Source organism: Natator depressus, chromosome 5, assembly GCF_965152275.1.
Source record: "Natator depressus isolate rNatDep1 chromosome 5, rNatDep2.hap1, whole genome shotgun sequence".
Taxonomy (NCBI): domain Eukaryota; kingdom Metazoa; phylum Chordata; order Testudines; family Cheloniidae; genus Natator; species Natator depressus.
The window spans coordinates 2,128,414-2,156,300 of record NC_134238.1 but is presented as its reverse complement, the minus strand read 5'-3'; the positions used below and the strand labels follow the sequence as shown (position 1 = coordinate 2,156,300).

The 27,887-nt window shown below is 42.1% G+C and overlaps 1 protein-coding gene and 1 long non-coding RNA gene across 5 annotated transcripts in view; one reads left to right on the top strand and one right to left on the bottom strand.

Moving 5' to 3' along the window:
- The window catches only part of UNC13B (unc-13 homolog B), a 400,249-nt gene that overhangs the window by 173,868 nt on the left and 198,494 nt on the right, over positions 1 to 27,887 (top strand). For all 4 annotated transcript variants that reach the window (XM_074952218.1, XM_074952216.1, XM_074952217.1 and 1 more), the window contains 2 exons: positions 1,153 to 1,491; positions 4,468 to 4,558. In XM_074952218.1, coding sequence (XP_074808319.1) covers positions 1,153 to 1,491; positions 4,468 to 4,558 — 430 coding nt within the window. The remainder of the gene's footprint in view (positions 1 to 1,152; positions 1,492 to 4,467; positions 4,559 to 27,887) is intronic.
- Positions 1 to 27,887, bottom strand: part of LOC141987148 (uncharacterized) — a 50,253-nt gene that overhangs the window by 18,294 nt on the left and 4,072 nt on the right. Inside the window, exon 2 of the long non-coding RNA XR_012639452.1 lies at positions 2,057 to 2,270. This is a non-coding gene — a long non-coding RNA (uncharacterized LOC141987148). The remainder of the gene's footprint in view (positions 1 to 2,056; positions 2,271 to 27,887) is intronic.

Sequence of the window (27,887 nt, the reverse complement as noted above, 5' to 3'; positions counted from 1 at the left end):
AGGTATTACAGGTTAAACTGTAAGGTTGTGAGTCATTAAAATCTCTACACAATCTGCATACTTCAAGCAATGTAGGATGCTACTGAGTAAGGTTTGCAGTAGTTCACGAACCTCTATTTTGTCCTGTGTATATTCTAAATTATAATTGTCTCAGTCTCACACATGGTGGAGATTTGCTGAACTCCCATTGGTGGGCAGTGAAAGGGAAGCTTGCTCTCCCATATGTCCCTATTGTTAACTATACTATGAACAGAGGAAATCAGACTCCAGGGCTGCCAATCCAGCACCAAATGCAATTAAAAAATGTAGCATATGTGAGAATTACACATGGTGCATTAATTCCAAATGACCATCATTCATGAATCAAAATCTGTTCCCAAAGTGACTGTAACTGATTCATTGCTCGTGCACATTAAGGTCAAAACATTATCCCTCCGTATTAGGTGACAGAAAGTATTATACATATATACACAAGTAAAATGTTTTAGTAATGGTTTCTGAAGGAAATCTTAAAATGGAATTTCCTGACTCTGCATGTGAAATTTCCATCCCAAAATGTCCTAATTTTTACGTGTGGTTTTTATATGGAATCATTGCTTTCTAAAGAGTTCAGTAGGATTAAGATATATGCGCTCCTTCTGCTAAGAAGGATCCATCTTTCTGGTCACAGATTCTGGCAGCAGTACAATTAATGAGGCGGAAGTAAAGAGCATTTAAAATAGTGGAAGATGAGCGATCTTCCTTTCGGATTCCCACGCACACATTTCTACTCTTCTGTGTTGATTAGAATACCTTCATTGTTAACCCTGGCTGAATTTCTTTAGAATAGGGCAATAGTATAGTGCTGGTATGATTACTGTTACAATTTGGTTAGCATACCAATAGGCACTGCATTTCTGTCTCTATTGCTATAGTACCTACAGTAGGTTTATGCCCAATTTCTGATGTAATTTACATTAGTTCAGGGATTACAATGGTTAGATACTGTGAGTTGATTATACACATCTAGCAAGCCAGAATATAGCCAAGCTTTGCACTAAATGTAGTGTCTTATAGATTCTGTGCAGATTGTTAGTCACTAAACTTGCTGTTTGTTGCATGTTTCCTCCTTGCCACTGCCTTTTGACTTATTTATCTCTTACTCCCTCCCAGTCCTGCTGGAAGTAGCAGGTATGGCTCCTCATGTAACGTCAGTCAGGGAAGCTCTCACCTGAGTGAGCTTGACCATTACCATGAAAGTGCCCAGGGGTCTGAGCAAGAGGATGAACACCGGGAAGGGGAATCCAATCATTCCTGTCACAGCTCTGGCAGCTATCAGAAGGATGGCCAGGAGTGGCGCAGTGAGCAGGAGGAACACCATGAGCATCACAGTGAAACAACAGAGAAGGAAAAGGTCTGTGTGAGAGATGAGACAGCTCAAGATCATTCTGCATCCAAGTTAACCCCACAACTTGAGAAGCCCAAGGAGATCCCTGCAGGGCAGCCAGAGGGGTAAGTGAAGTGTACAGTATGTCGGTGTAAAGTAATGGAGTTGTAACTTACAGTGAAATCATACGCGCCGACATTCCATTTTCCCCAGGGGTGCTTGACCCATGCTCCACCCCAGGCCCCGCCTCCACTCCACCCCTTCCCCAAGGCCATGCCCCGCCTCTTCCTGCCCCTCTCCCTCTCCCAAGCGCGTCCCTCCCTCACTTCTCCTCCTCCCTCCCAGCGCTCTCCTGCATGCTGCCAAACAGCTGATCCGCAGCGGGTGGGAGGTGCTGATGAGTGGGGCTGTGGGGGAGGAGGGCTTCCAGTGGGTGCTGATTACCCACTAATTTTTTCCCGTGGGTACTCCAGCCCTGGAGCATCCATGGAGTCGGCACCTATGAGTGAAATGCTCGTTTTACTGTTGACATTTGTATCATCTGGTTAACCCCACAGTTGGAAGCCAGTCTGCAATGTCCTCATCTTACACTCTTCCCAAACAAATCAGTTGATCGTATTGACATGCTGTATTCTGATAAATATCTTTATACTCAGTGATAGATGTTTGGGAACTTTAAACTGTACTTACTGGATAGCTGAGCTGCAGGCACCCTCCTTCAGTGACCTAGCAACTCATCTGCAATATTTTTTTCCTCCATTCTTGATGAGGGGTATGAGAGGCAGGCCTGGAGCAGCTGGATTGCTACTGACTGGAAAAGCTGTGTGCTTATGCCCATACTAGCAAACCAAACCTGTTTAGTGGCAGTGAACCTTGTGGCAGGACACATGTCATCCGTCCAAACCTGAAAGGAATGGAAATAAGAAGTTCAGGCATTTTTTCCCACCTTCGTATTTCATTCAACACTACCGATATCACGCTCCCTAAACCTTTCACTCCGGTCTCCAACAGCTATCAAAAAGCAATATATCAGCTTAATCAATTGTGCACTCTGATACAGAACCTTAACAGTGACCTCGGTGTTTTACCAGTTGTTCATCACATCTGACTGTTAGATATTCCATGCATTTGGGAAGCTAAACTGCCTTAACACTGCTGACGACAATTTGCAGTCCAGCACAGCTGTGAACAAGTGTCTTGTCCTATTGGAAAGCTGAAGAGCGGCTGATTTGATCATTTATGCCATTATAAATTGATCATTATTGATAGTCTTGACCACTCAGAGAGAAGAAATGTAGAGTTGATCTATAAAAAGTCCTACGCTTGGAACATCATTTGCATAATCAGTGTTAGTTTTCAGTAACTGTAGAATTGCAATTGCCCTGCACTCTGACTGCTGTTATTAGCCTGTCAGAATACAATGATTTGCATTATTATTGTAGGTTATTTCTCACTATTCATCATATGAATAAGAAAATTTCTCTACTCTGATTCACTGCTATAATTCCTCTGCTATTGGTCCTGTATTGTAATGTTTCAACCTTTTTGCCAGTGGTGAAGACAGCCCTTCATTCTTTATCTCACTTCAGCTGAAGCAGAAATAATCCTAGGCTTAGGACTGGTCTACACACAGGTTTTGTACCAACTTAACTATTTTGCTTAGATGGGTGACTTTCTACCAAAATAGTTAAATTGGTCCAAGATCCTAGAGGGGATGCAGTTATGCTGGTATAAAGATGCTTTATTCTGGTGTAATTACTCCCTTGAATGTAGAGAAGGTTAAGGGGTGACTTGATTACAGTCTACAAGTACCTATGTGGGGAACAAATACTGAATAATGGGCTCTGCAATGTAGCAGAGAAAGGTATAACGTGATGTAGATGCTGGAAGTTGAAGCTAGACAAATTCATTCTGGAAATAAGATGTAAATTTTTAATGGTGAGACTAATTAACCATTGGAACAACTTACCAAGGATTGTGGTGGATCTACCATCACTGGGAATTTTAAAATCAAAATGGAATGTTTTTCTAAAAGCTCTGCTCTAGGTATTATTTTGGGGAAGTTCTCTAGCCTGTGTTTTATGTAGGAGATCAGACTAGATGGAACCTGTGAATCTATGAATAAGAATGAACTGTACAGATATAAGCACCTTTATACTAGTATAGGTAAATAGGTGCAATTTTTGTGTAGACAAGTCCTTATGTCAGAGACCTAAAAAGACATCACCACTACCAACAAAAAGACTGGTGAAAAAGAGAGCACCAAACTTTTCTAAAACTCTTATGGCTAACTTCACTCACCTCCTTCAGACTTGATCCTGCTTTCCTGTTACAAATCAGCAAAATTCTTTCCCCAGAAAAATGATTTGCTGTTTACATTGTTGTCAGTTGTCATGTGTCTGGCATTGTACAGACAGGTAAAGACCAGGTGCCTTCCCCTTAATGCTCACCATGTAAATGGGAAATGTACAAAGTATGGACTAGTGGTATGTGAGGTAAGGGAGAGTGCGTAGACAAGTACATGGTGGGTTGTTGTGGTATAGAAGTATTATCAACTGGAGTGTTTGAAGGACAGATGTGCACACGCCCCACCAGTCGGGGTGGTAGCAGCAGCAATGTGATAAACTGCATTTATCATGCATCTGTGACCACGAACATCCCCTTTCTACTCCCTTTCTGCTGGGACTGCTTTTAACATTGCAAATCTCTAAGCAATTTGAGGCTGTTATTCTTTTAAAGCTACAAAAATATTTCTTTCCTTCACATGTGGAATTTCTCCCCCGAAAAGACCAGGAACGAGTTTCTCATTATCTTATAAGTCATCAAGTCTCAGAATAGTTGTTTTATACTGTTAGAAAGCTAGGAGTTTCTCCTTCCCATAGTTGCTATTTCAGTCCAATGCCTCTTATCCCTAACTGCCCTAGATTGGCATCTCCTTTACAGGAGTATCTTTGGGATTATATGTGGCTTTCTAATGTGCTGGATATTCATGTGCCTCTTCATCTGTATTTGCATTTGCACTCCAGTTCCTTAACAATATTGCCTTAAACCACTTTGTGGTTTTTCTATTTCTAAAATTGTTCTCATGTCTTTGTTTTAAGTTACCTTGATGAAAATGAACCCCCACCGTTTTCTCCCGCAAGAGCTTGCTGGCTCCGAGCTATTAACAAAATACGGCTACGGCTTCAGGAGGTAAGGTTACATGTTACTTCACTTTTTCCTCCTTTTCTGTGCTTGCTAATTTTTTAGATTGTGGCTGGAGACTCTTTGTGGTACACCTCATAGTTTTAGTTTATACTAGCAAAATTTCAGTAAACACATCATACAAAGCTGGAATCTGTGTATTGTACTGAGACCTGGCGTGTTAGAGCCACTTAGAAACAAATGCTGTAGTAGGACTGATAGGTCAGTAGCTGGGCACTTCCGAAGGGATTTTAACACAGAGAAAAAAGATGCAGGATCTGTGGAAGTGCTTTCTAATTTGTATAAAATGTATTTGAAACCAACAGACATGGCTGCTAGATAATTTGGGACTGAATTATTGATTTACTTTGACCAGTTCAAAATTCAGAGTGTATGTGTTTTTCAAACTATTATCAGAATCTCTTGTTAGCTCAGTATGATTGTTTCTCTTACAGTGCACAATTGTTTCTTGAGAAGCTTTACATCAAACACTTTGTAAATCTTTAATTGATATTAATGGGTGTATATCCTGACATCTCTGAAAAAGTAACGGTTTTGTTAACCTTGTTTAGAAGTTTAAAAGGAACAGATTGGGAGGTTTTCTTCTGCATTTGGAATATTCTGATTTGAAAAGCATAAAAAGAGTTTTCGGTATGAGTTTTACACACTTTTATCCTGTGTCCAGTCACAGAGAATATATGGTGTATTCAGTTTCTACAGATGGTAAGCTGTTGCCTGCTAGCAGAAGCACACACTTCATGTCTTCCTTTTATATGTGGTCTTTTCCTCTGTCTGCTTTGTAATGGTATGGGTGTTATAATTATATCTGCTTGAAGACTTTGATAACGTCCTGCATGGGATACAGTTGAGTACCGCTAGTAGAATTTGTACCTGTTTCCTTCGTTTCTTTTGGAACTGTTTAAAGTATGTGTCTTGGGAGACAAAAGAGCTGTTTGTCTTGTTCTTCATAGTTCCATTTTTGGCTCACCTTAGTCATAATCCAGATCCCTTTTCCACCTAATTTTTGAGATCTATGATGCATCAAATGATGGTGCTTTTACTATTTTAAGGTCAATGAAGTAAGTTCATATTTTGGATTGGGCAAACTAGGTTTTTAAGAAGAATATGTATCAAACTTAGGGATAAAACTGGCAGGGCTTGTTGGGCACTGGTGTTGAGAAGAAAGGAAGCTTTTGTTTAACTGATGTCAGGTGGTATATATTTCCTGCATACAAAATAAATCAATTTAGTTCTGCCATAGAGTATGGAGAATATGACAAAATTATCCCTGCTGAAGAAAATGAAATGGATTGTAGCACCTATACCAAGTACCATAGAGATTACCATACATCACTGTGTGCCAGTGGATCTCTGTCCTGATCTGGAAGGACGACTTACAGATGTGAGAGGCAAATTCTGTATCCATATCAATTCAAAGCTTTGACTTTCAGCTAATGTGATTGGTAAACAAGCCAATGGCTGATTATTACAATTCTGTTTTTTGTAAAGTAGCACATGTCCATTACCCATTGACCTGAGCTGGCAAATTCCTCTTACAGATACTGAAACTGGTTGTAGTAACTTTTGTTTGCTAATCATCTGGGTAGGAATTTGAACCATTAACTCAGAGATAGAAAGGGCCATATGTGGTTATCAATCCCGCCTCCCACCTAGGAAGATATTAGCCCTTGTGTGAGAGTTACACATACATCCTACAGCATCATGAGTCAGTGAGATAATAAGAGTTTAATGTAAGATTTGATAGATACAAAGAGGTACAGTAAGTTGTGAATATGCAAATTACTAAAATGTCTTCTTCCAGTGTATACTGAGTTTGTCTCTGTGTGTGTGTTGGTTCGTTGAACTCCTTTGAATGGAGAGTTACAGATGAGTCAAAATGTGACTTCCCCATTTCTTAGCTGGTTTGTCCCTGGATTACTGCAGTCATCTAAAAAGAATTAACTTTAATCATTCCAGAATAAAACGATGGTTTCCTGCCCAGCAAGGGCTCTGACTGAATCCTCGTACTCTCACACAACAGGCTTGTCTGTACAGGGAAATTAATAAGAACAGCTATTGTGGTTACTTTTTCCGTGTAGGTACTCTTATTCTGGAATAAGAGTGTCTGCACAGGGAGCTCTTCTGGAAAACTGTTGTGCTTTAAATTCACTCCCTGCCTTAATCCAAAGTAATTGTCAAATGTAGATGAGCCCAAGAAACTTTTGAGTTAAGGCAAATTTGAATCTGATTTTTCCCTTATGTTAGTCTGCAAATTTAACAAAGGTATAGAATAGTATTTCTATTTCTTTTTAATAAAGAAAAACATTTAAAGACCCTATAGACATACTCCTGAGTACCAAAAGCACTGTAAACATTGCTATCCAGAAGCCATTTGTCCATTATTTTTAAAGTCAATTACTGCTTTGATATAGGGAAGGTGGTGTGAAACTTCTTCCCGTGCTTTAGATAAAAAGTTAAATACATTGATTCATTCACTTTTGTTCTCAACTTTAGGCATTTAGGCCATGTTTTCCCTTGAATTTTTTTCTCATAGATGCAGTTCTCTCCAAAATGGTTTTGATTTGAAATCTTCATCTTTAGCAATTAAATATACACAATTATGTTCTCTTTAATAGTCATGTAACTGCATGGTCTGTCTTGATAATTGCTTCTATCGCAGAAACCCTCCCCCCAGATTAAGTGGCTGTTCTCCTCTTCCTTCTTGTTGATCTAATAAGGATCAGTCTTGTTCAGTCTCTCTTGCTGGATATTCAGCAGTTCTGAAAATTGAGCCACTTCTCTAGGCACCTGAATGAGGATTAGGGAGCTCAGCTTTAGGCACTCATTTTCAAAAATCTTGAAAACCTTGCCTCAAATAAAGAAATATCCCTAAACACCCGTTGAAGTCTTTTTTCATAAACTTGTTTCATAAATTTTAGATTCTATTTAATGTGTTAATTAAGCAGAAGGCATTCTCTAAATGTTTCTTAGTTTCCCAATGTAGTCCTGCATTTCAGCCAAAGATTTTGTTGCCAGAATTTCCTCAGGGGTGCGATGCAAATTAATGATCAAATACCTGCTGCCTCTCTGCTACCTGCTGTGGGCTGTGTTTTAGTTTTTGGCAGAAGTTGCATTCCTGTGCTGTTGCCACATTTTTAGTGCATACTAGTACAGAAGAAACTTATAATATTAGCCTATTTAAGTTAATGCACTGTTTGTGAAAGGCACTGGATTGATAGTCTTAGCAAATGAAGTTGTATTTATCCACTGGACAATGAAGTGCAGTGTCAGTGAAAGCCCTTCCCACTCTGTCCTGTACTGTTCTCCTGTACTGGAACAGAAGGACACCTTCTAGGATTGTGTAGGAAGTTCAGTCTCTTTGGCACTTCCCATCGTTGGTGAAGAATGGTAGGCAGGGTACTAATTAGTGCCAGTTGTGATGGTACATGTTGTGAGTTGAGCACTTGTCCACTTGAAACTGGACTGAGACCCACAGGTCAACAAACAGCCTTTGAATGCCAACTACTTGCCATTATTAGCAATCTGGGCTGTATTTGAATTGGTGACCCAGAGGTGAAACTCTCCATATCCAATTCCCAAGCTCCTGACTATTCATAGTGTACTGACTTCTAATCGTTTCAGTGGAATTTGGTATATTTTTACTATTTTACTCCTGCTTGATCATTTAAAAAAAAAATCTTTGCAAATGTCTTTGGCCAGTACCCCAAAGATGATTAAGCTGTGCATTTCCCAAAGCATCCCACACGGTAACAGAGAAGTGAGTTTAAGCTCTGTATATTTCAATTCTGAAAATATACTTTTCCTAAGGGTTGCCATAGATTTGTTGTCACATGGAGAATTTCATCTCCATCTGCAAGACTTTTGTGTTTGCCAGATATTGTATCTGGCAGGGTTTCCTCCATTTCTGAGAAATATCAAGATCAAATTATGCAATGATCAAATTATGCAATGCTGGGAAAAAATCTGTAGAGAGTTTCTCTGCTTTAACTTCCTGCTTTCCTCAAAGATCCCATTGGTACAATGGAGAGAACAGTTAGGATAGGGATTGTTTCTGACCTTATTACAGACTACCTGCATGACCTCAGGCACTTGCATTTACAATTACACTTAAGTTACATTTCATTTCTGTGTACTTCAGATCCTCATATGTCAAATGGGAATACTATCCCATACTTCATAGGAGTGTTGTGAGGATAAATCAGTAAATACTTGGGAGGTGCTCAGATACTAAAGCAATGGAGAATACATAAGTATGTATGTAGACTATAACCACACTCTGCCAGATTGTTCTCTAGCTAATGGGCAGACCAGTCTTGTGCAATAGCAGAAGAAATCTGCCAAGCAGAAACTTAGCCCACCATATGCCTTCACAGAGCCCCACCTGGTTTCATCACTGTCTCTGCTGACACAGCCTTTAGCAGAAGGTTGCTCTACTGTGGTACTTAAGTAATCTGCATTGATTAATTATTTCCTTCTCACTGCTAGTCATCCTACAATGAGGAGAGAATCAGCAGATTTACTCTACTTGAAGGAGAGATAAATTTCATCTCCCCTGTCAGCACCTCAAACGGTGGCATATCCACCGATTCAAATATCTACACTCTCACTTCTTATATGGGAATACCATTTGTATTAAGTTTGCTCATCCTTAAGAGTCTCTTAGAGACTTACCACCAATTTTTAACCTGATTTACATTGAACATTCATGGAATTACAGCTCTAGTAAAGGGATAATTTTCCATGTGTATACAGTGGTAATAGTTCTACATATTCATTAATACGTTATGAGTTGGAATAGCTCTTGATGGACTAATCTCTGATAGGAAAAGTCAGCAGTCATGCCCTTTTTGGAAAAGAGAAATTGAAAAATAAGAGAAAATTTCACTGCCAGAAGACAGGATACTGAGCTAGATGGACCTATGGTCTGGCCCAGTATGGCCGTTCTTATGTAAGTCTCTTGGGAAGTAGCTTTTTGGCTAGAAAGCTTTTCCCAAGGACCAGTACAACTAGAAACCTTAATTGCTAACATGATTTCCTGTATGCTTCTCTAAACATTGTAGGACACTAACAGTCCATTTTGATTTCTTTTCACTGCCTACTAAAGAAAATACCAACCCTGAAATTATAGAGCGGGACACTTTTGTCCCATACCATGATATCATCTGGGTTGGACAGGTGTGATGAGAGCTAAATTTGACCCTAAATTAGCAATTACTCATTAGAACTGAACTAGTATAAAGTATTGATGAAATCTTGTAGGAAATATTTGCTTTTTTTGGTGAAAATCCTGCAGATAACTATTTTTTTGAAAAGTGTGAGAACTCACATATTGGGTAGATGACTTTCCCATTAAGTTGTTCCACCTTTTGGTTTCTAGCTTCCTGTAAAACTGCAGGACCCAGATAATCTTGTATAAAATGGTGGGAAATCCTTCTGAGTTTCCTTTCTCAAGTTTGTGGAATTTTTCAGGATCACAGTGCGGCCCCCACCCCAATTTCACATATGTATGGGATGCTTTACATTGGTTGAGCCAAATTATAATGCCATTAAATGTTCTTACATTGGTTGCATCATTAGAATTCTTGTATCTTTTACATTCTTAAAAATACATTTATGCATAGCTGAGATGAGTGGTTCTCAATCTTTCCCATATTGTGACCCCATATTATAACACAGAATTCAGAAATGTCCCTCTTGTCTAGCTATAAAGAAATGTAGGGTGATTATGACCCAGCCTCCAGGTTGTGAATCCCCATGTTAGATCACAAGTACAATATGTTCCATGATCTCTGGGCAGGTCTGTTACTCCACCTCAGTGCATTAGATAGTAAAGTAGAAGAAACCAATTCATGTTGAGAATTAGGTTTCTACCCCAGAGCGCATAAGATTGTAGTGACATCCCCATACAGCTCTGCCAATGCATCTCACTCCTGATCTGCACTACTCCCTGCTGTTTCAGTCTTTCGCTTCTGAACAGAGTGACAATTTGTGTCAAATAGATGGCTTTATGATATGGACTAGACACCTTATGTCTCATTACTGTCTCTGGATTCCCAGTTATACACTGTCCCCAAAAGTGCCTTCTTCCAAATCTGACTTGCTGCAAGAGTTCTCCACTCCTCCCGAGCAACCTGGTCACAGTAGTTCATGCGTTGTCCACCTCCAGAAGGGGCATATATAACTGTTTGCCTTGGTCTGGATAAATTCATGAAGAAACTGCAGCAGGTGCACAAATGCAACTCCTTGAAAGGATGAGCTGCAGTGAGCATATTCTGCTGCTGCTCTTCAACCTGCATTGGCTGCGCAGTTATGACTGTACTTAATTCACTTCAGGGTTCCAGCAGTGGTATAGAAAGCCTTTATTGGGGAGGTATCAAGGACTTGCCTCTTTCTAGGGCCCACTAGAGCAGTTGTATGTTACATTAAGATTAATGGAGCCCACATCTAATAATGGGAATAAACCCTCTTTACAGCAGCCCCTAGGCTGTGGAAAACCCCTATAATATTGGATGAGGCAACCATTGCCAACTTCAGGTCTAAGAATCTCCTCTCTCCCATTATTCCCCCCCCCCCCCAAAAAAAAAAAAAGCAGAAGAAAATAATGGCACAATCCATAGGTAGAGACCCACAATTAAATGAGAAGTAGAACAGAGGAGTGACTGTACTTTCAGGTAGTCCCCAGTGTGTTGAGCATTTGTGTGTAGCACCTGTGCATAGTGCACATGGTGTTCTTCTTTAGAAATGCTGATAGACCCATCCAGTAGTGGAATAGATGAGTTACTCTACATCAGAACTGGGGTGGAGTGGGAGACACGGGTTGTGATTAGAAATCCTCACATAACCAGATTTTAAAAATAGTATAGGCTTTCAGGAAAGCCAGACTTAACACTTTTTTTTTAAAGACTTAGTGTAGGAGTAGGGGGTTCTGTTTCCCAGTTTTGTAAATAGATGAAACAATCTGTACAAGAAAAGCTGCACTACACTGATAGCAGTGGGTCCTGACTTTCAAAGTACAGGGCTTTAAAAAAAAAACCCCTCCACCCCCCCCCCCCCCGCCAAAAAAAAAGTCTAACAAGTAGCACTTGAGAGATCACAGAAGGAGCATGAACTATTAATATTGCACTAACGGACCCTTAATGTCATTCTTACAGTTTCAAAAACAAGCCCTAGCAAAGGCAGGAAACTGTTCTGGCATATGCTGTCTTTTTATCACTTAGTGCTGTTTGTCTCCATTTTTCCTGTTTTCCATATGTATATATGGATTTTGTCACACAGCATATTTTATTATGTGGAGCTGCTATGCATATTTCTGTGGAAACCTGTGTAACTGCATAAGATTGTCATTTAATCAGGAGCTAATTGGAGCTTTCAAGTACTGTGTATATGGATTTAAATAGTCAAGACAAGTATTTTTCTGGTTTCTGTGCATGTTACTTATTGCAAAAACTGTACCTGGAGAACAGGCTATTATTAATCATGTTTACTACAGTTGTCGTGCCTAAGGACCAGCCAAGGTCAGGCCACATTGTGCTAGGCACTTTACAAACAGAGGCGTAGTAGTATTCCCTGCCCTGAAGAGCTTACAGTCTAAATAGACAAGACAAAGGTATAGGAGAAAGGGATAAAACATACAAGCTGAGCTATCAATGTGATGGTGGCACATGTCATGTTAGTTTTGTTGTTTTGGGGGTGTTGGGTTTAGTTCAGAGGAAATTACCTGAACAGAAGGACCAGGTGAGGGGAAAAGGGAGGGGGAAGAGGACAGAACAGGTGAGAAGAGGAAGGTATAAGGGACAGGTGTTGAGTGAGCTTGAGGTGAAGAAACTGGGAGATAGGGAGAAGGGCATTGGAGTAAACAGGCAATGAGGCCATAATGGCCACACCAAAGGTCCACCTAGCCCAGTATACTGTCTTCCGACAGTGGCTAATGCCAGGTGCTTCAGAGGGAATCATCAAGTGATCCATCCCAGGTTGCCCATTCCCAGCTTCTGGCAAACAGAGGCTAGTGACACCTAGCAGGGCAGGGACTTATCCTCCATTAATGTTTCTAGTTCCTTTTTGAACCCTGTTATAGTCTTGGCCTTTGCAACATCATTTGGCAAGGAGTTCCACAGGTTGACTGTGTTGAGTGAAGAAATATTTATTTTGTTTGTTTTAAACCTGCTGCCTGTTCATTTCATTTGGTGACCCCTAGTTCTTAGAATCCATAGAATATCAGGGTTGGAAGGGACCTCAGGAGGTCATCTAGTCCAATCCCCAACTAAATCATCCCAGCCAGGGCTTTGTCAAGCCTGACCTTAAAAATATCTAAGGAAGGAGATTCCACCACCTCCCTAGGTAACGCATTCCAGTGTTTCACCACCCTCCTAGTGAAAAAGTTTTTCCTAGTATCCAACCTAAACCTCCCCCACTGCAACTTGAGACCATTACTCTTTGTTCTGTCATCAGCTACCACTGAGAACGGTCTAGATCCATCCTCTTTTGAACCCCCTTTCAGGTAGTTGAAAGCAGCTATCAAATCCCCCCTCATTCTCCTCTTCTGCAGACTAAACAATCCCAGTTCCCTCAGCCTCTCCTCATAAGTCATGTGTTCCAGTCCCCTAATCATTTTTGTTGCCCTCCGCTGGACTCTTTCCAATTTTTCCACATCCTTCTTGTAGTGTGGGGCCCAAAACTGGACACAGTACTCCAGATGAGGCCTCACTGATGCCGAATAGAGGGGAACGATCACGTCCCTCGATCTGCTGGCAATGCCCCTACTTATACATCCCAAAATGCCATTGGCCTTCTTGGCAACAAGGGCACACTGTTGACTCATATCCAGCTTCTCGTCCACTGTAACCCCTAGGTCCTTTTCTGCAGAACTGCTGCCGAGCCATTGGGTCCCTAGTCTGTAGCGGTGCATGGGATTCTTCCGTCCAAAGTGCAGGACTCTGCACTTGTCCTTGTTGAACCTCATCAGATTTCTTTTGGCCCAATCCTCTAATTTGTCTCGGTCCCTCTGTATCCTATCCCTACCCTCCAGCGTATCTACCTCTCCTCCCAGTTTAGTATCATCTGCAAACTTGCTGAGGGTGCAATCCACACCATCCTCCAGATCATTTATGAAGATATTGAACAAAACCGGCCAGAGGACCGACCCTTGGGGCATTCCACTTGATACCGGCTGCCAACTAGACATGGAGCCATTGATCACTACCCGTTGAGTCCGACAATCTAGCCAACTTTCTATCCAGCTTATAGTCCATTCATCCAGCCCATGCTTCTTTAACTTGCTGGCAAGAATACTGTGGGAGACAGTGTCAAAAGCTTTGCTAAAGTCAAGGAACAACACGTCCACCGCTTTCCCCTCATCCACAGAGCCAGTTATCTCGTCATAGAAGGCAATTAGATTAGTCAGGCGTGACTTTCCCTTGGTGAATCCATGCTGACTGTTCCTGATCACTTTCCTCTCCTCTAAGTGCTTCAGAATTGATTCCTTGAGGACCTGCTCCATGATTTTTCCAGGGACTGAGGTGAGGCTGACTGGCCTGTAGTTCCCAGTTATTGTGTTATGAGAAGTAGTAAACGACACTTCCTATCTACTTTCTCTATACCAGTCATGATTTTATAGACCTCTATCATATCTCCCCTTAGCTGTCTCTTTTTCCAAGATGAAAAGTCCCAGTCTTATTTATCTCTCCTCATATGGAAGCCGTTCCATACCCCTAATCATTTTTGTTGCCCTTTTCTGAACCTTTTCCAATTCTAATATATCTTTTTTGAGATGGAATGAGCACATCTGCACACGGTATTCAAGTATTCCCATCTAAAAGAGGAGTTCGTTACTGATTACTGTAGTTCATTGAGAGTTGCTCTTCCCATTGGGTCTGAGATGATACACAACAAAGGATCCTACTTCTGTAATTGGGTTTTTTTGGGAGAGGCAGAAAATTGGGATCTCCTCTGAGATCATGTGTGCTGTTGCTGGTGTACGGAGGGGAATTGTCTGTGATACCAAAAGTGTTCTCTTCTGCTTAACAACCAGTGGGGCCACTGGATGATCGAGATGCTAACGCAGTACTCAAGGAAGATAAGTCCATTGCAGAGAAACTAAATGAATTCTTTGTATTGGGTCACAGCTGAAGATGTGAGGAAGATTCCCAAACCTCACCCATTCTTTTTAGGTTACAAATTTGAGGAATTATCCCAAGTTGAGGTGTCATTGGAGGAGGTTTTGGAACAAATTGATCAACTAAACAGTAATAAGTCACCAGGACCAGATTAGGGGTATGGAACGGCTGCCATATGAGGAGAGAAAAACAAGACTGGGACTTTCCAGCTTGGAAAAGAGATAGCGAAGGGGGGATATGATAGAGGCCTTATAAAATCATGACTGGTGTGGAGGAAGTGAATAAGGAAGTGTTATTTACTCCTCCGCATAACAAAAGAACTGGGCTCTCCAAATGAAATTAATAGGCAGCAGGCTTAAAACAAACAAAAGAAAAATTTCTTCACTCAACACATAGTCAGCCTGTGGAACTCCTTGCCAAATGATGTTGCAAAGGCCAAGACTATAACAGGGTTCCAAAAGGAACTAGAAACATTAATGGAGGATAGGTCCATCAATGGCTATTAGCCAGAATGGGCAGGGATGGTGTCCCTAGCCTCTGTTTGCCAGAAGCTGGGAATGGGGGACAGGGGATGGGTCACTTGATGATTCCCTTTTCTGTTTCTTCCCTCTGGGGTACCTGGCACTGGCCACTGTCGGAAGACAGGATACTGGGATAGATGTACCTTTGGTCTGACCGAGTATGGCCATTCCTATGTTCTTAATAGTCAGTAGGAGCAGATGAACCCCTTATAGAAATAAAAGATCCTCATTTCTGGCAAATGACCCTCCAGATAAGGATTTCAGAAAATAAAAATGTGAGTGTGGCATGTGAACAGGCTTTTCTCTCAATGGGATAATTTCCAACGTTTCCCAGGGTATTTCAGCAGCCTGTTCAGGGAAAGAATTGCAACTGAGCCCACCCAAATGAAGCTTCTGATTTTAGTTTTTGGAAGCTTTATTTTTTTTAAGAGAGTTTGAAAAGGGCCAGCAAAAAAGTCAGGCCAGCAGCAGACTTGTAATCTCTGTTGATCTGGTGGTAACAAACCTGTCAAAGTGGACGGGAATTCAGTGACTGATACAACCATGGATTGGTGTATCAATTAAATCTCAGTCTCCACTATTTTTTTAACTTAGTTTGTTTTTAACATGCTTTGATATCACATAACAAAATACCAATTACATTACATAAATTACATTTATTTCTCTATAATTTGTCACCATACTTTTCAACTTTTTCTGAGTTTTAAAACCAAACTTACTTTCTTTCCACATAAAGCAATCAATATCTATCTCTGCCACCTTAGCTTATTTATGTAATTTCTTATGAATTAATACTTTTTTATAGACCATTCTAAATGTTATCCCATTTTTTAAAAATCTTCCTGGTTTTTCTTCATCTCTCATTGTTTTGGTCATGGCAAATTGAAATACATACATATTTTTAGGGACGTGTATATAAAGGGTACTCACAGGATTCAAAGGTGGCCACTTAGAAGTATCTGTAGGCCAGCCAGCATATTGTGTCTGAATTTTGTTATGCCTAGTTCAGGCCATAAGCCCTTTAAAACATGCACCATTCTCTACATATTTACTCCCGGTGGAATTCCGCACGAAAAAATTATGTAATCACATGAGTTTCAATTATTTTTGGTCATTTATTTCAAAATACCTGTCAGCAAGTATGTCTGTAACAATACAGATGACAAAAAAGATTTAGGAAATGTTTTTTGACAAATAGATTCCTTACTAGGTATATTAATACAGCACTCTGAGTAATAATTCTGTACCGCCTCCACCATCACCATGTGGCCCTGCACCTCCTTCCCCCCTGTGGCCCTGTGCCTCCACTCGCATTCAGCACCTGCCCCAGTTTGTCCTCCCCTATTAGCCCTTATGAGCCCTGTCTGACCCCCAGTAGGCCCCCGCTGTCTCCCCATAGCCCCTGTCTCCTGACCAGGCCTGACAGGCGCTGCGAAGAAGGCAGGCTCTTTCTCTTCCCTAGCTGGCTGCTGCTGTCTTCTATTGCTACAGCACCCTCTGGCGGGCAAAAGGCAGAACTGCAGCAATGTTTCAGCAGAGCCTTTTTTCTGCGCAAAAAATTAATTATGCACACATGCAGTCGTGCAGAATTCCCTTGGGAGTAACATATTGTACAGCACTAAGCACACTGGTGCTTAACCCATGATCATAGCTGAAATCCCAACTTGGCTCACAATTGTAATAACCAGTGAATACATAAGTACCAGGAAGCATGACTTTCTCATTCTAACATTAAACTGATCTTTCATCTTTATTTGAAAGGAAGGGTAGGCAGATTCAATGACTTGATAACACATGACCAGGATTGACATACTGAGGAGGGAGTGGCAGAAGGATGCTTCAGAATTTGCTTTCTAATTTGTGTCCACTTTGGGTACACCATGTTCTTCCCTGCCTGAGGCAGTAATCTGCCACTGTAACTCATTCAATTTAGTTCATCTTTTAGTCAACTGCAGGTACAGTAAATTGCTGTGCATTCCCTGTGGGGTTTAGGTGACTCTTTTTGTGGTGGGTTTGTATCCTTTTATAGAGGTTTACTGCAAGTCATTTGCATTTTTCATATTAGATTTCTTGCTGATCTGAGAAGATATCAGACTAGGTTGTGAGATTAACATTCATCGCCAGTGTAGGATTCAGACCTATTTTGTGGAGCTTGTCAAATCTCTACTGAAAGTGTAAAAGCTGTGTCTGGCTTCATTATTATTTGATAGTGGGACTTGGTGCTGTCAGTTATAATGTGACACAGTACCTCATCTCTGTGTGGCGCACATGTTAACAAGATCTGCAGAGAAAGCGATGAAGAGAAATGTGTATGTGTGTACTTCACATATGAATCTCTAGAGGTTATTCAGGTATCTTTAACCAACTGGTGTCTGTCGTCTTGGATGGAATAATTTTGTGGAGAGTATAATTCTATAGAAAAGATGATTACCATGTTTGAGCCCAAAGCTATAGTAGTCTTAAAATGTGCACTCTAGATCACCCTGTTGTACAAATGAACAGAGAAACCATTTAGGCCTGGTCTACATTTAAAACTTGGGTCAATGTGGCTGTGTGGCTCATGGGTGTGAATAATCCACACCCCTGAGCACTATAGCTATGCTGACCTAATCTCTGGTGTAGATGCAGCTAGGTAGACTGAGGAATGCTTCTATTGGCCGTGCTACCATTGCTCTGGGAGGTGGAGTTCCTACAGGGATGGAAAAACCCCTTCAGTCTCTGTCGTCTGTCTCTACGTGATGCGGTTACAGTGGCACAGCTACAGTAGCTCCCTCTTTTTATGTCTGCTCCTCACTGTCCCCAGTTCATGGAATGCACTCCTCGTTCTTTTTCACTGAGCACCCACCTTTGTGTTCTGTTCTCACCTAAAACGCACAGAACCAGCAAAACGTTTTATACCAATATACACCATTCTAGTTCATTCCTTCTGCTGGGGTTCCTATGTGCCACATGTTCTTCATTTCTCTTAGTTTGTAAAATCAGTCTTCATTTTGTGTCTTGTGTAGAGCTGACTGCCTTGTTAGCATTTATTTGGACATAAGCTTTCGTGGGCTAAAACCCACTTCATCGGATGCATGCAGTGGAAAATACAGTAGAAAGTCTATCTATATATACACAGAGAACATGAAAAATGGGTGTTACCATACCAACTATAACAAAACTAATCAATTAAGGTGGGCTATTATCAGCAGGAGGAAAAAAAAACTTTTATAGTGATAATCAGAATGGCCCATTTCCAACAACTGACAAGAAGGTGTGAGTAACAGTAGGGGAAAAATTAGCATGGGGAAATAGTTTTTACTTTGTATAATGACCCACCCACTCCCAGTCTTTATTCAAGCCTAATTTAATGGTGTCCAGTTCGCAAATTAATTCCAATTCTGCAGTTTCTTGTTGGAGTCTGTTTTTTAAGTTCTTTGCTGGACTATTGTGACTCTTAGGTCTGTAATTGAGTGACCAGGGAGGTTGAAGTGTTCTGACTGGTTTTAGAATGTTGACGTTTGATTTGTGTCCATCTATTCTTTTGTGTAGAGACTGTCTGGTTTGGCCAATGTACATGGCAGAGGGGCATTGCTGGCACATGATGGCGTATATCACATTGGTAGATGTGCAGGTGAACGAACCTCTGATGGTGTCCCTTGAATAGATATGTGGACAGAGTTGGCAACGGGCTTTGTTGCAAGGATAGGTTCCTAGGTTAGTGTTTTGGTTGTGTGGTGTGTGGTTGCTTATGAGTATTTGCTTTGGGTTGGAGGGCTGTCTGTAGGCAAGGACTGGCCTGTCTCCCAAGATTTGTGAGAGTGATGGGTCGTCCTTCAGGATAGGCTGTAGATCCTTGATGATGCGCTGGAGAGGTTTTAGTTGGGGGCTGAAGGTGATGGCTAGTGGCGTTCTGTTACTTTCTTTGTTGGGCCTGTCCTGGAATAGATGACTTTTGGGTATTCTTCTGGCTCTGTCAATCTGTTTCTTCACTTCAGCAGGTGGGTATTGTAGTTTTAAGAACGCTTGATAGAGATCTTATAGATGTTTGTCTCTGTCTCAAGGATTGGAGCAAATGCGGTTGTATTTTAGAGTTTGGCTGTAGACCATGGATCGTGTGATGTGGTCTGGATGAAAGCTGGAGGCTTGTATGTAAGTATAACGGTCAGTAGGTTTCCGGTATAGGGTGGTGTTTATGTGACCATCGCTTATTAGTACTGTAGTGTCCAGGAAGTGGATCTCTTGTGTGGACTGGTCCAGGCTGAGGTTGATGGTGGGATGGAAATTGTTGAAATCATGGTGGAATTCCTCAAGGGCTTCTTTTCCATGGGTCCATATGATGAAGATGTCATCAATGTAGCGCAAGTAGAGTAGGGGCATTCAGGGACGAGAGCTGAGGAAGCATTGTTCTAAGTCAGCCATAAAAATGTTGGCATACTGTGGGACCATGCGGATACCTATAGCAGTGCTGCTAACTTGAAGATATACATTGTCCCCAAATGTGAAATAGTTGTGGGTGAGGACAAAGTCACAAAGTGCAGCCACCAGGTTTGCCGTGACATTATTGGGGATACTGTTCCTGACGGCTTGTAGTCCATCTTTGTGTGGAATGTTGGTGTAAAGGGCTTCTACATCCATAGTGGCTAGGATGGTGTTTTGTGGAAGATGACCAATGGATTGTAGTTTCCTCAGGAAGTCAGTGGTGTCTCGAAAATAGCTAGCAGTGCTGGTAGCATAGGGCCTGAGGAGGGAGTCTACATAGCAAGACATGGCGTTGTGTTCTGCACGGCTGAGGTTATGGGGCAGGTGATGCTGCTTTTCCACAATTTCAGCCAGTGCATGTCGGTGGAAGCACTCTATGTAGAAGTCCAGTCTGTTGTTTCGACTTTCAGGAGGTGTCCACCCAGAATTGTTCTTTGTAGTCTTGGTAGGAAGATTTCTGTGGATTAGTGTGCTGTTCAGAGGAGTGTTGGAAATATTCCTTGAGTTGGAGACATCGAAAGTAGGATTCCAGGTCACCACAGAACTATCATGTTCGTGGGGGTGGAGGAGCAGAAGGAGAGGTCCTGCAATAGGACAGACTCTTCTGCAGGGCTAAGAGTATAGCTGGATAAATTAACAATATTGATGGGTGGGTTGAGGGAACCACTGTTGTGGCCTCTTGTGGCATGTAGTAGTTTAGATAGTTTAGTGACCTTGTTCCTTTGTAGAGAAGCAAAGTGTGCGTTGTAAATGGCTTGTCTGGTTTTTATAAAGTCCAGCCGCGAGGAATTTTGTGTGGAAGGTTGGCTTTTTATGAGAATATCCAGTTTTGAGAGCTCATTCTTAATCTTTCTCTGTTTGCTGTATAAGATGTTGATCAGGTGGTTCCGCAGTTTCTTTGAGTGTGTGTGGCACAATCTCTCAGCATAGTCTGTGTGGTATGTAGACTGTAATTTTTTACCTTCAGTCCTTTTGGTATGATGTCCATCTGTTTGTATTTGGAAAGGAAGATGTCTGTCTGTATCTGTATGAGTTTTTCCATGAAATTGATGGATTTCCACTTCATACGGCTAAATTCAGTGCCTTGCATGGTGACAGGTTTCTCTGTGTGTGTGTGTGTGTGTGTGTGTATACACAGTAGGAAGACAGATATAGATATAATACAGTAGGAAGATTTATCTGTCTTCCTACCGTATTTTCCACAGCATGCATCCGATGAAGTGGGTTTTAGCCCAGGAAAGCTTATGCCCAAATAAGTTCCTTCGTCTCTAAGGTGCGACAAGGACTCCTCGTTCTTTCTGCTGATACAGACTAACACGGCAGCGACTCTGAAACTTGTGGGGCATTCACAGTTGTAACCAGATCAGCCACACCATCACTGGTTCGTTCACCTGCACGTCCACCAATGTAATCTACACCATCATGTGCAGGCAATGCCCCATGTACGTCGGCCAAACCAGACAGTCCCTACGTAAAAGGATAAATGGACACAAATCAGATATTAGGAATGGCAAATATACAAAAACCTGTAGGAGAAGACTTCAACCTCCCTGGACACACAATAGCAGATTTAAAAGTAGCCATCCTGCAGCAAAAAAAACTTCAGGACCAGATGTCAAAGAGAAACTGCTGAGCTTCAGTTCATTTGCAAATTTGACACCATCAGCTCAGGATTAAACAAAGACTGTGAATGGCTCGCCAACGACAAAAAACGTTTCTCCTCCCTTGGTGTTCACACCTCAACTGCTAGAAGAGTCTCTAATTCTCCCTGATTGAACTAACCTTGTTATCCCTAGCCTGATTCTGGCTTGCATATTTATACCTGCCTCTGGAAATTTTCACTACATGCATCTGACAGAGTGGGTATTCACCCACGAAAGCTTATGCTCCAATAAGTCTATTAGTCTATAAGGTGCCACAGGACTCTTTGCCACTTAGCTGGTGGTGAACTGGATGATTGTAGCTGTTATGTCTCATCACAGAAGGGGATTGTACATTTATCTTATGCAGGCTTTGTATATCCGTTCCAGAGCTTTAGTTTGGATCTAGCTCCAGATGTAATGACTTAAAATAGTCCAATCTGGATGAGTCAAAAAGCTGCTTTATTGTGTCTTGGTCTTTGTCTGCTGCTCTGGCCAGGTCACATACTTCCTGTAATCCTTTCACTGGCAAAAATCATAGAATCATAGAATATCAGGGTTGGAAGGGACCTCAGGAGGTCGTCTAGTCCAACCCCCTGCTCAAAGCAGGACCGATTCCCGACTAAATCATCCCAGCCAGGGCTTTGTCAAGCCTGACCTTAAAAACTTCTAAGGAAGGAGATTCCACCACCTCCCTAGGTAACGCATTCCAGTGTTTCACCACCCTCCTAGTGAAAGTTTTTCCTAATATCCAACCTAAACCTCCCCCACTGCAACTTGAGACCATTACTCCTTGTTCTGTCATCTGCTACCATTGAGAACAGTCTAGAGCCATCCTCTTTGGAACCCCCTTTCAGGTAGTTGAAAGCAGCTATCAAATCCCCCCTCATTCTTCTCTTCCATAGACTAAACATCCCCAGTTCCTTCAGCCTCTCCTCATAAGTCATGTGTTCCAGTCCCCTAATCATTTTTGTTGCCCTCCGCTGGACTCTTTCCAATTTTTCCACATCCTTCTTGTAGTGTGGGGCCCAAAACTGGACACAGTACTCCAGATGAGGCCTCACCGATGCCGAATAGAGGGGAACGATCACGTCCCTCGATCTGCTGGCAATGCCCCTACTTATACATCCCAAAATGCCATTGGCCTTCTTGGCAACAAGGGCACACTGTTGACTCATATCCAGCTTCTCGTCCACTGTAACCCCTAGGTCCTTTTCTGCAGAACTGCTGCTGAGCCATTCGGTCCCTAGTCTGTAGCGGTGCATGGGATTCTTCCGTCCAAAGTGCAGGACTCTGCACTTGTCCTTGTTGAACCTCATCAGATTTCTTTTGGCCCAATCCTCTGATTTGTCTCGGTCACTCTGGACCGTATCCCTACCCTCCAGCATATCTACCTCTCCTCCCAGTTTAGTGTCATCTGCAAACTTGCTGAGGGTGCAATCCACACCATCCTCCAGATCATTTATGAAGATATTGAACAAAACCGGCCCCAGGACCAACCCCTGGGGCACTCCACTTGATACTGGCTGCCAACTAGACATGGAGCCATTGATCACTACCCGTTGAGCCCGACGATCTAGCCAACTTTCTACCCACCTTATAGTCCTTTCATCCAGCCCATACTTCTTTAACTTGCTGGCAAGAACACTGTGGGAGACCGTGTCAAAAGCTTTGCTAAAGTCAAGGAACAACATGTCCACTGCTTTCCCTTCATCCACAGAGCCAGTTATCTCGTCATAGAAGGCAATTAGATTAGTCAGGCATGACTTTCCCTTGGTGAATCCATGCTGACTGTTCCTGATCACTTTCCTCTCCTCTAAGTGCTTCAGAATTGATTCCTTGAGGACCTGCTCCATGATTTTTCCGGGGACTGAGGTGAGGCTGACTGGCCTGTAGTTCCCAGGATCCTCCTCCTTCCCTTTTTTAAAGATGGGCACTAAATTAGCCTTTTTCCAGTCATCTGGGACCTCCCCCAATCGCCATGAGTTTTCAAAGATAATGGCCAATGGCTCTGCAATCACATCCGCCAACTCCTTTAGCACTCTCGGATGCAACGCATCCGGCCCCATGGACTTGTGCTTGTCCAGCTTTTCTAAATAGTCCCGAACCACTTCTTTCTTCACAGAGGGCTGGTCACCTCCTCCCCATGCTGTGCTGCCCAGTGCAGTAGTCTGGGAGCTGACCTTGTTGGTGAAGACAGAAGCAAAAAAAGCATTGAGTACATTAGCTTTTTCCACATCCTCTGTCACGAGGTTACCTCCCTCATTCAGTAAGGGGCCCACACTTTCCTTGACTTTCTTCTTGTTGCTAACATACCTGAAGAAACCCTTCTTGTTACTCTTAACATCTCTTGCTAACTGCAACTCCAGGTGTGATTTGGCCTTCCTGATTTCACTCCTGCAAGCCCGAGCAATATTTTTATACTCATCCCTGGTCATTTGTCCAATCTTCCACTTCTTGTAAGCTTCTTTTTTGTATTTAAGAGCAGCAAGGATTTCACTGTTAAGCCAAGCTGGTCGCCTGCCATATTTACTATTCTTTCTACACATCGGGATGGTTTGTCCCTGTAACCTCAATAAGGATTCTTTAAAATACAGCCAGCTCTCCTGGACTCCTTTCCCCCTCATGTTATTCTCCCAGGGGATCCTGCCCATCAGTTCCCTGAGGGAGTCAAAGTCTGCTTTTCTGAAGTCCAGGGTCTGTATTCTGCTGCTCTCCTTTCTTCCTTGTGTTAGGATCCTGAACTCGACCATTTCATGGTCACTGCCTCCCAGGTTCCCATCCACAGATCTTCAAGTCTTTGCAAAACTATGCTACACCCTGTATTTCTGCTCTTTTTTTGTCTTCTACCTCTTCCTGGCTTCTTCACTCTATCCACGATTTACACTTAATAGTCAAGCCTGGACAATATCTTCCTTTATGTTCTGCACAGCACCTGGCACCTTATTTCTGCTATTTTTGCTGCTGCCTATGAGCAGAATAAGCATTTATGTTGCATGCTGAATTTCTCTTGACACCCTAGCTTTTGACAAAATGCCTGAAAATGAAGGCTTTATATGGTACCATGACGACTTGTGGGTACTTAAACCCAGAATATTTTTGTAATTCAGGAAGACAGCCTCCCACTACACTCAAAGCTACTTTCTCATATTTGTATACTTTCCCAGCCTACAATCTTAACAAGTTAAAAATATTTATTTCTAAATTACTATTGGAACTAAAATATGAAAAAGTGAGGTAATTAACAAACGTCTCAAAAGAAAATGTTCCAAGCATTACTCTGATTTGCTCCAGTTAATATAGAGTTTGTGGGTTGTAGTACATAAGACAATATATGCCCACTTTCAAGAAAACATTTTACACTTCCTTAATGTCAGGGGGCCAGAGTTTAGATAAATGTAGTGGTCATGCTTTAAAAAGTCAGCTTGTTTGTTGCAGTAGAGTTTAAGTATTTCTGACACGGATCATTGTTATAAGGGATAAGGAGCGGTTCAGTGTAATAACTGTTGACTTGAAGGATGATCCCTGTGTTATGGGGGAAACTGCAGCAGTAACACTAATTAAGGTTGGAGCAGAGTTTCTCTTCTGATCTGATTTTTCTAAGTGCTGTAAGATCCATGTGCCTGGGCAGAATGCTTTGAAACTTGTTATGCCATATTAGGGGAAGAACTGGAGAGCACGTCATAGTAACTTGGATGGTACAACTAAGGGGACCCCAAAGAGGACCCCAAACCAGAAGCTGTCTCATGGACAGGCTGCAAAGCTCAGAAGGGAAATAGGAGATAAGCATCTCCCGTGACTAATCTTAAATCATACCTATCTCGCCTAGCTTTTGCAGAGTGTCAGACTAGGTACTACATGGAGACAGTTTTTTGTTTTAATCTGATTTTCTCTCTCCCATTTAAACTTCATTTTTAATTGGACTGTTTGTGTCTCAGGCTGTTAAGGAGCTTCACACAGACTATCCCTGAGGCCTGATCTACGCTTAAAATTTAAATTGACATAGCTACAGCGCTCAGGGGTGTGAAACAGTGAAGGGTGCAGACATAGCTAGGTCGCGGGAAGAATGCTTCCATTGACCCAGCTACTGTTGCTTGGGGAGGTGACAGTCCTACAGTGGCACAAAAACCCCTTCCGTCACTGTAAGCTGTGTCTGCACTATAGGTTATGCCAGCCTAGCTACGGTGCCTTAGCCATGCCGCTATAGATCCTGTAGCATACATATGGCCTGAGAGGTGAAACAACCATCAGCCTTTGAGACCAGAAAAATTGGGGGACCTGTGGGTTGATTGCCACCAGCTAAAATGTTGTTAAACACAACTGTGTCCACATTGTGTGAAGTAGTGTTTAAAAATACATTGATGAACATGTTGGCTAACGTTTGCTAAATACAGTTTGGTTTTCTAAAATGAGTTATGCAGTTTTATTGTAGCCATGTTGGACCCAGGATATATGACACAGGGTGCGTGAAATGATGTCTGTTGTTGGACCAACTTCTGTTGGTGAAAGAGACAAGCTTTTGAGCTCCGTGTAAGCTCAAAAGCTTGTCTCTTTCACTAACAGAAGTTGGTCCAATAACAGATGGTACCCTGGCCCACCTGGTCTCTCTAACATGAGGCAGGTAAGGAAGGATATCTGGAGCTGACTATGCCCATGTTTATTGGTCCTAAGGACATGGCCCTGGTCAGGGGAATATACTCGACCTTTTATTTGCTTAATTTTGTTCTGATATTCCTGTGACTCACAATTTTTTAGTTAAAGCATGTAAAACTTGCACATTTTCTGAATTCACCCAAAGCTTTTAGGAGCCCCTCTGCACTCACTACTTCAAATGGGACTATAATTCCATTTCTTCCTCCCACTCATCTCTGTATATTTACTCCAGAAACTTTTGCTTCAGTCAGTGAAGTTGATTTTATAATTAGGTGTGTAGCTAAAATGTTGATCTCATGAAGTATCAAGACTACATATTAGATATCACTAAGAGAGAGAGAGAGAGATGTAATTTGAAAGAGGGAGCAGCAGAGGGAGAGTTCTCCTTGCATTAACTGCTCTCTTGCTGTCTATGTGCCTAAACATACTCAATTTGAACATGGGCCAGCAGTGTGATGCAGTTGTGAAAAAGGTAAATATCGTTCTGGAGTATATTAACAGGAGTGTTGTATGTAAGACATGGGAAGTAATTCTCCTGCTCTATTAGGCACCAATGAGTGGAGTATTGTGTCCAGTTCTGGGCATCACGCTTTAGGAAAGATGTGGACAGGTTGGAGAGAGTTTAGAGGAGAGCAACAAAAATGATAAAAGGTTGAGAACACCTGACCTATGAGGAAAGGTAGGAAAAACTGGGCCTCTTTAGTGTTGAGAAGAGACTGTGGGGAACCTGATAAGTCTTTCAATAGGTCAAGGGCTGTTATAAAGAGGACAGTGATCAATTGTTCTCCACGTCCACTGAAGGTAGGACAGGAAGTCATGAGCTTAATCTGTAGGAAGGGAGATTTTGGTTAGACAGTAGGAAAAACTTTGATTCTCAGGGTAGTTAAGCTCTGGAACAGGCTTCCAAGGGAAGCTGGGGAATCCCTGTCACAGAAGGGCTTTAAGGACAGATTGGACAAACACCTGTCAGGCATGGTCTAGATTTACTTGGTCCTGCCTCAGCACAGGGGGCTGGACTAGACGGCCTCTCGAGCTCTGACATTTCTATGATTCTATAGGCCAAGTAAACTGATTGTAATTTAAGCAGCAATTTTATAACTGCTACTGGACTGCAAGCACCCCAGCAGGCAAAAGTATTGCAATGAAATGGCTGAATGCTAACAGGTCATCAGAGGGCAGTGTGGTGAATCTGCTGAGGGTCAGTCTGCTGACTGGACAGTGACAGGCCAGCTAGGAGGGGAGGGTTCTGGGGCCATTGGCAGGACTACTGGAGCCTCAGGGGAAGAGCAATAGAGATGGCCGGCTGTTCCTGCTGGTGGCTCAGGGAGGCTGAGCTGTGGTTTTCAGAGTTTTCTCTGCGCTGGAGGGTTTTCTTGGTCTAAGATAACTGGACATATGATTGTAGTGCAAATGCTGGATGTGAAGTGGAGTTTGGGGTGGAGGCTGACAGCTCACGACCCCCCGTGTAATGACCTTGCGACCCCGTAAGGGGTCACAACCCCCAGTTTGAGAACCCCTGAACTAAAGCTTCAAAGTCAAATTGTGGCCAGCATGTCTGTTTCCTATATGTCCAATACATATGATATATACCTTATATTCCTTTTTTTGCCCACACACTGATGTTGCATCCATCCTTGCTTCCTGGATGAAAAAAGGAAGTGATGCTTCATTCAGTGCTTGAAAGGGAGGCTTATTCTTTCATTTGAAGATGATATCTCTGAGATGCCTACAGCAAGAGGTTATTGTGGTGCTATTGATTGGTTGTAATGGAAAACAGGGAGCACTGATGACTTATTTAAAATCAATTGCGAGAAGAAAGGATGTGTTCTAGTTCTGCAGTTCACAAAAACAGAGTCTGCAGCCATGTCACCTTGGTTGTGATCAGGCAAACGACTACAAACCTCTGTAGTCATCCTCCCTTTTCTTGTGC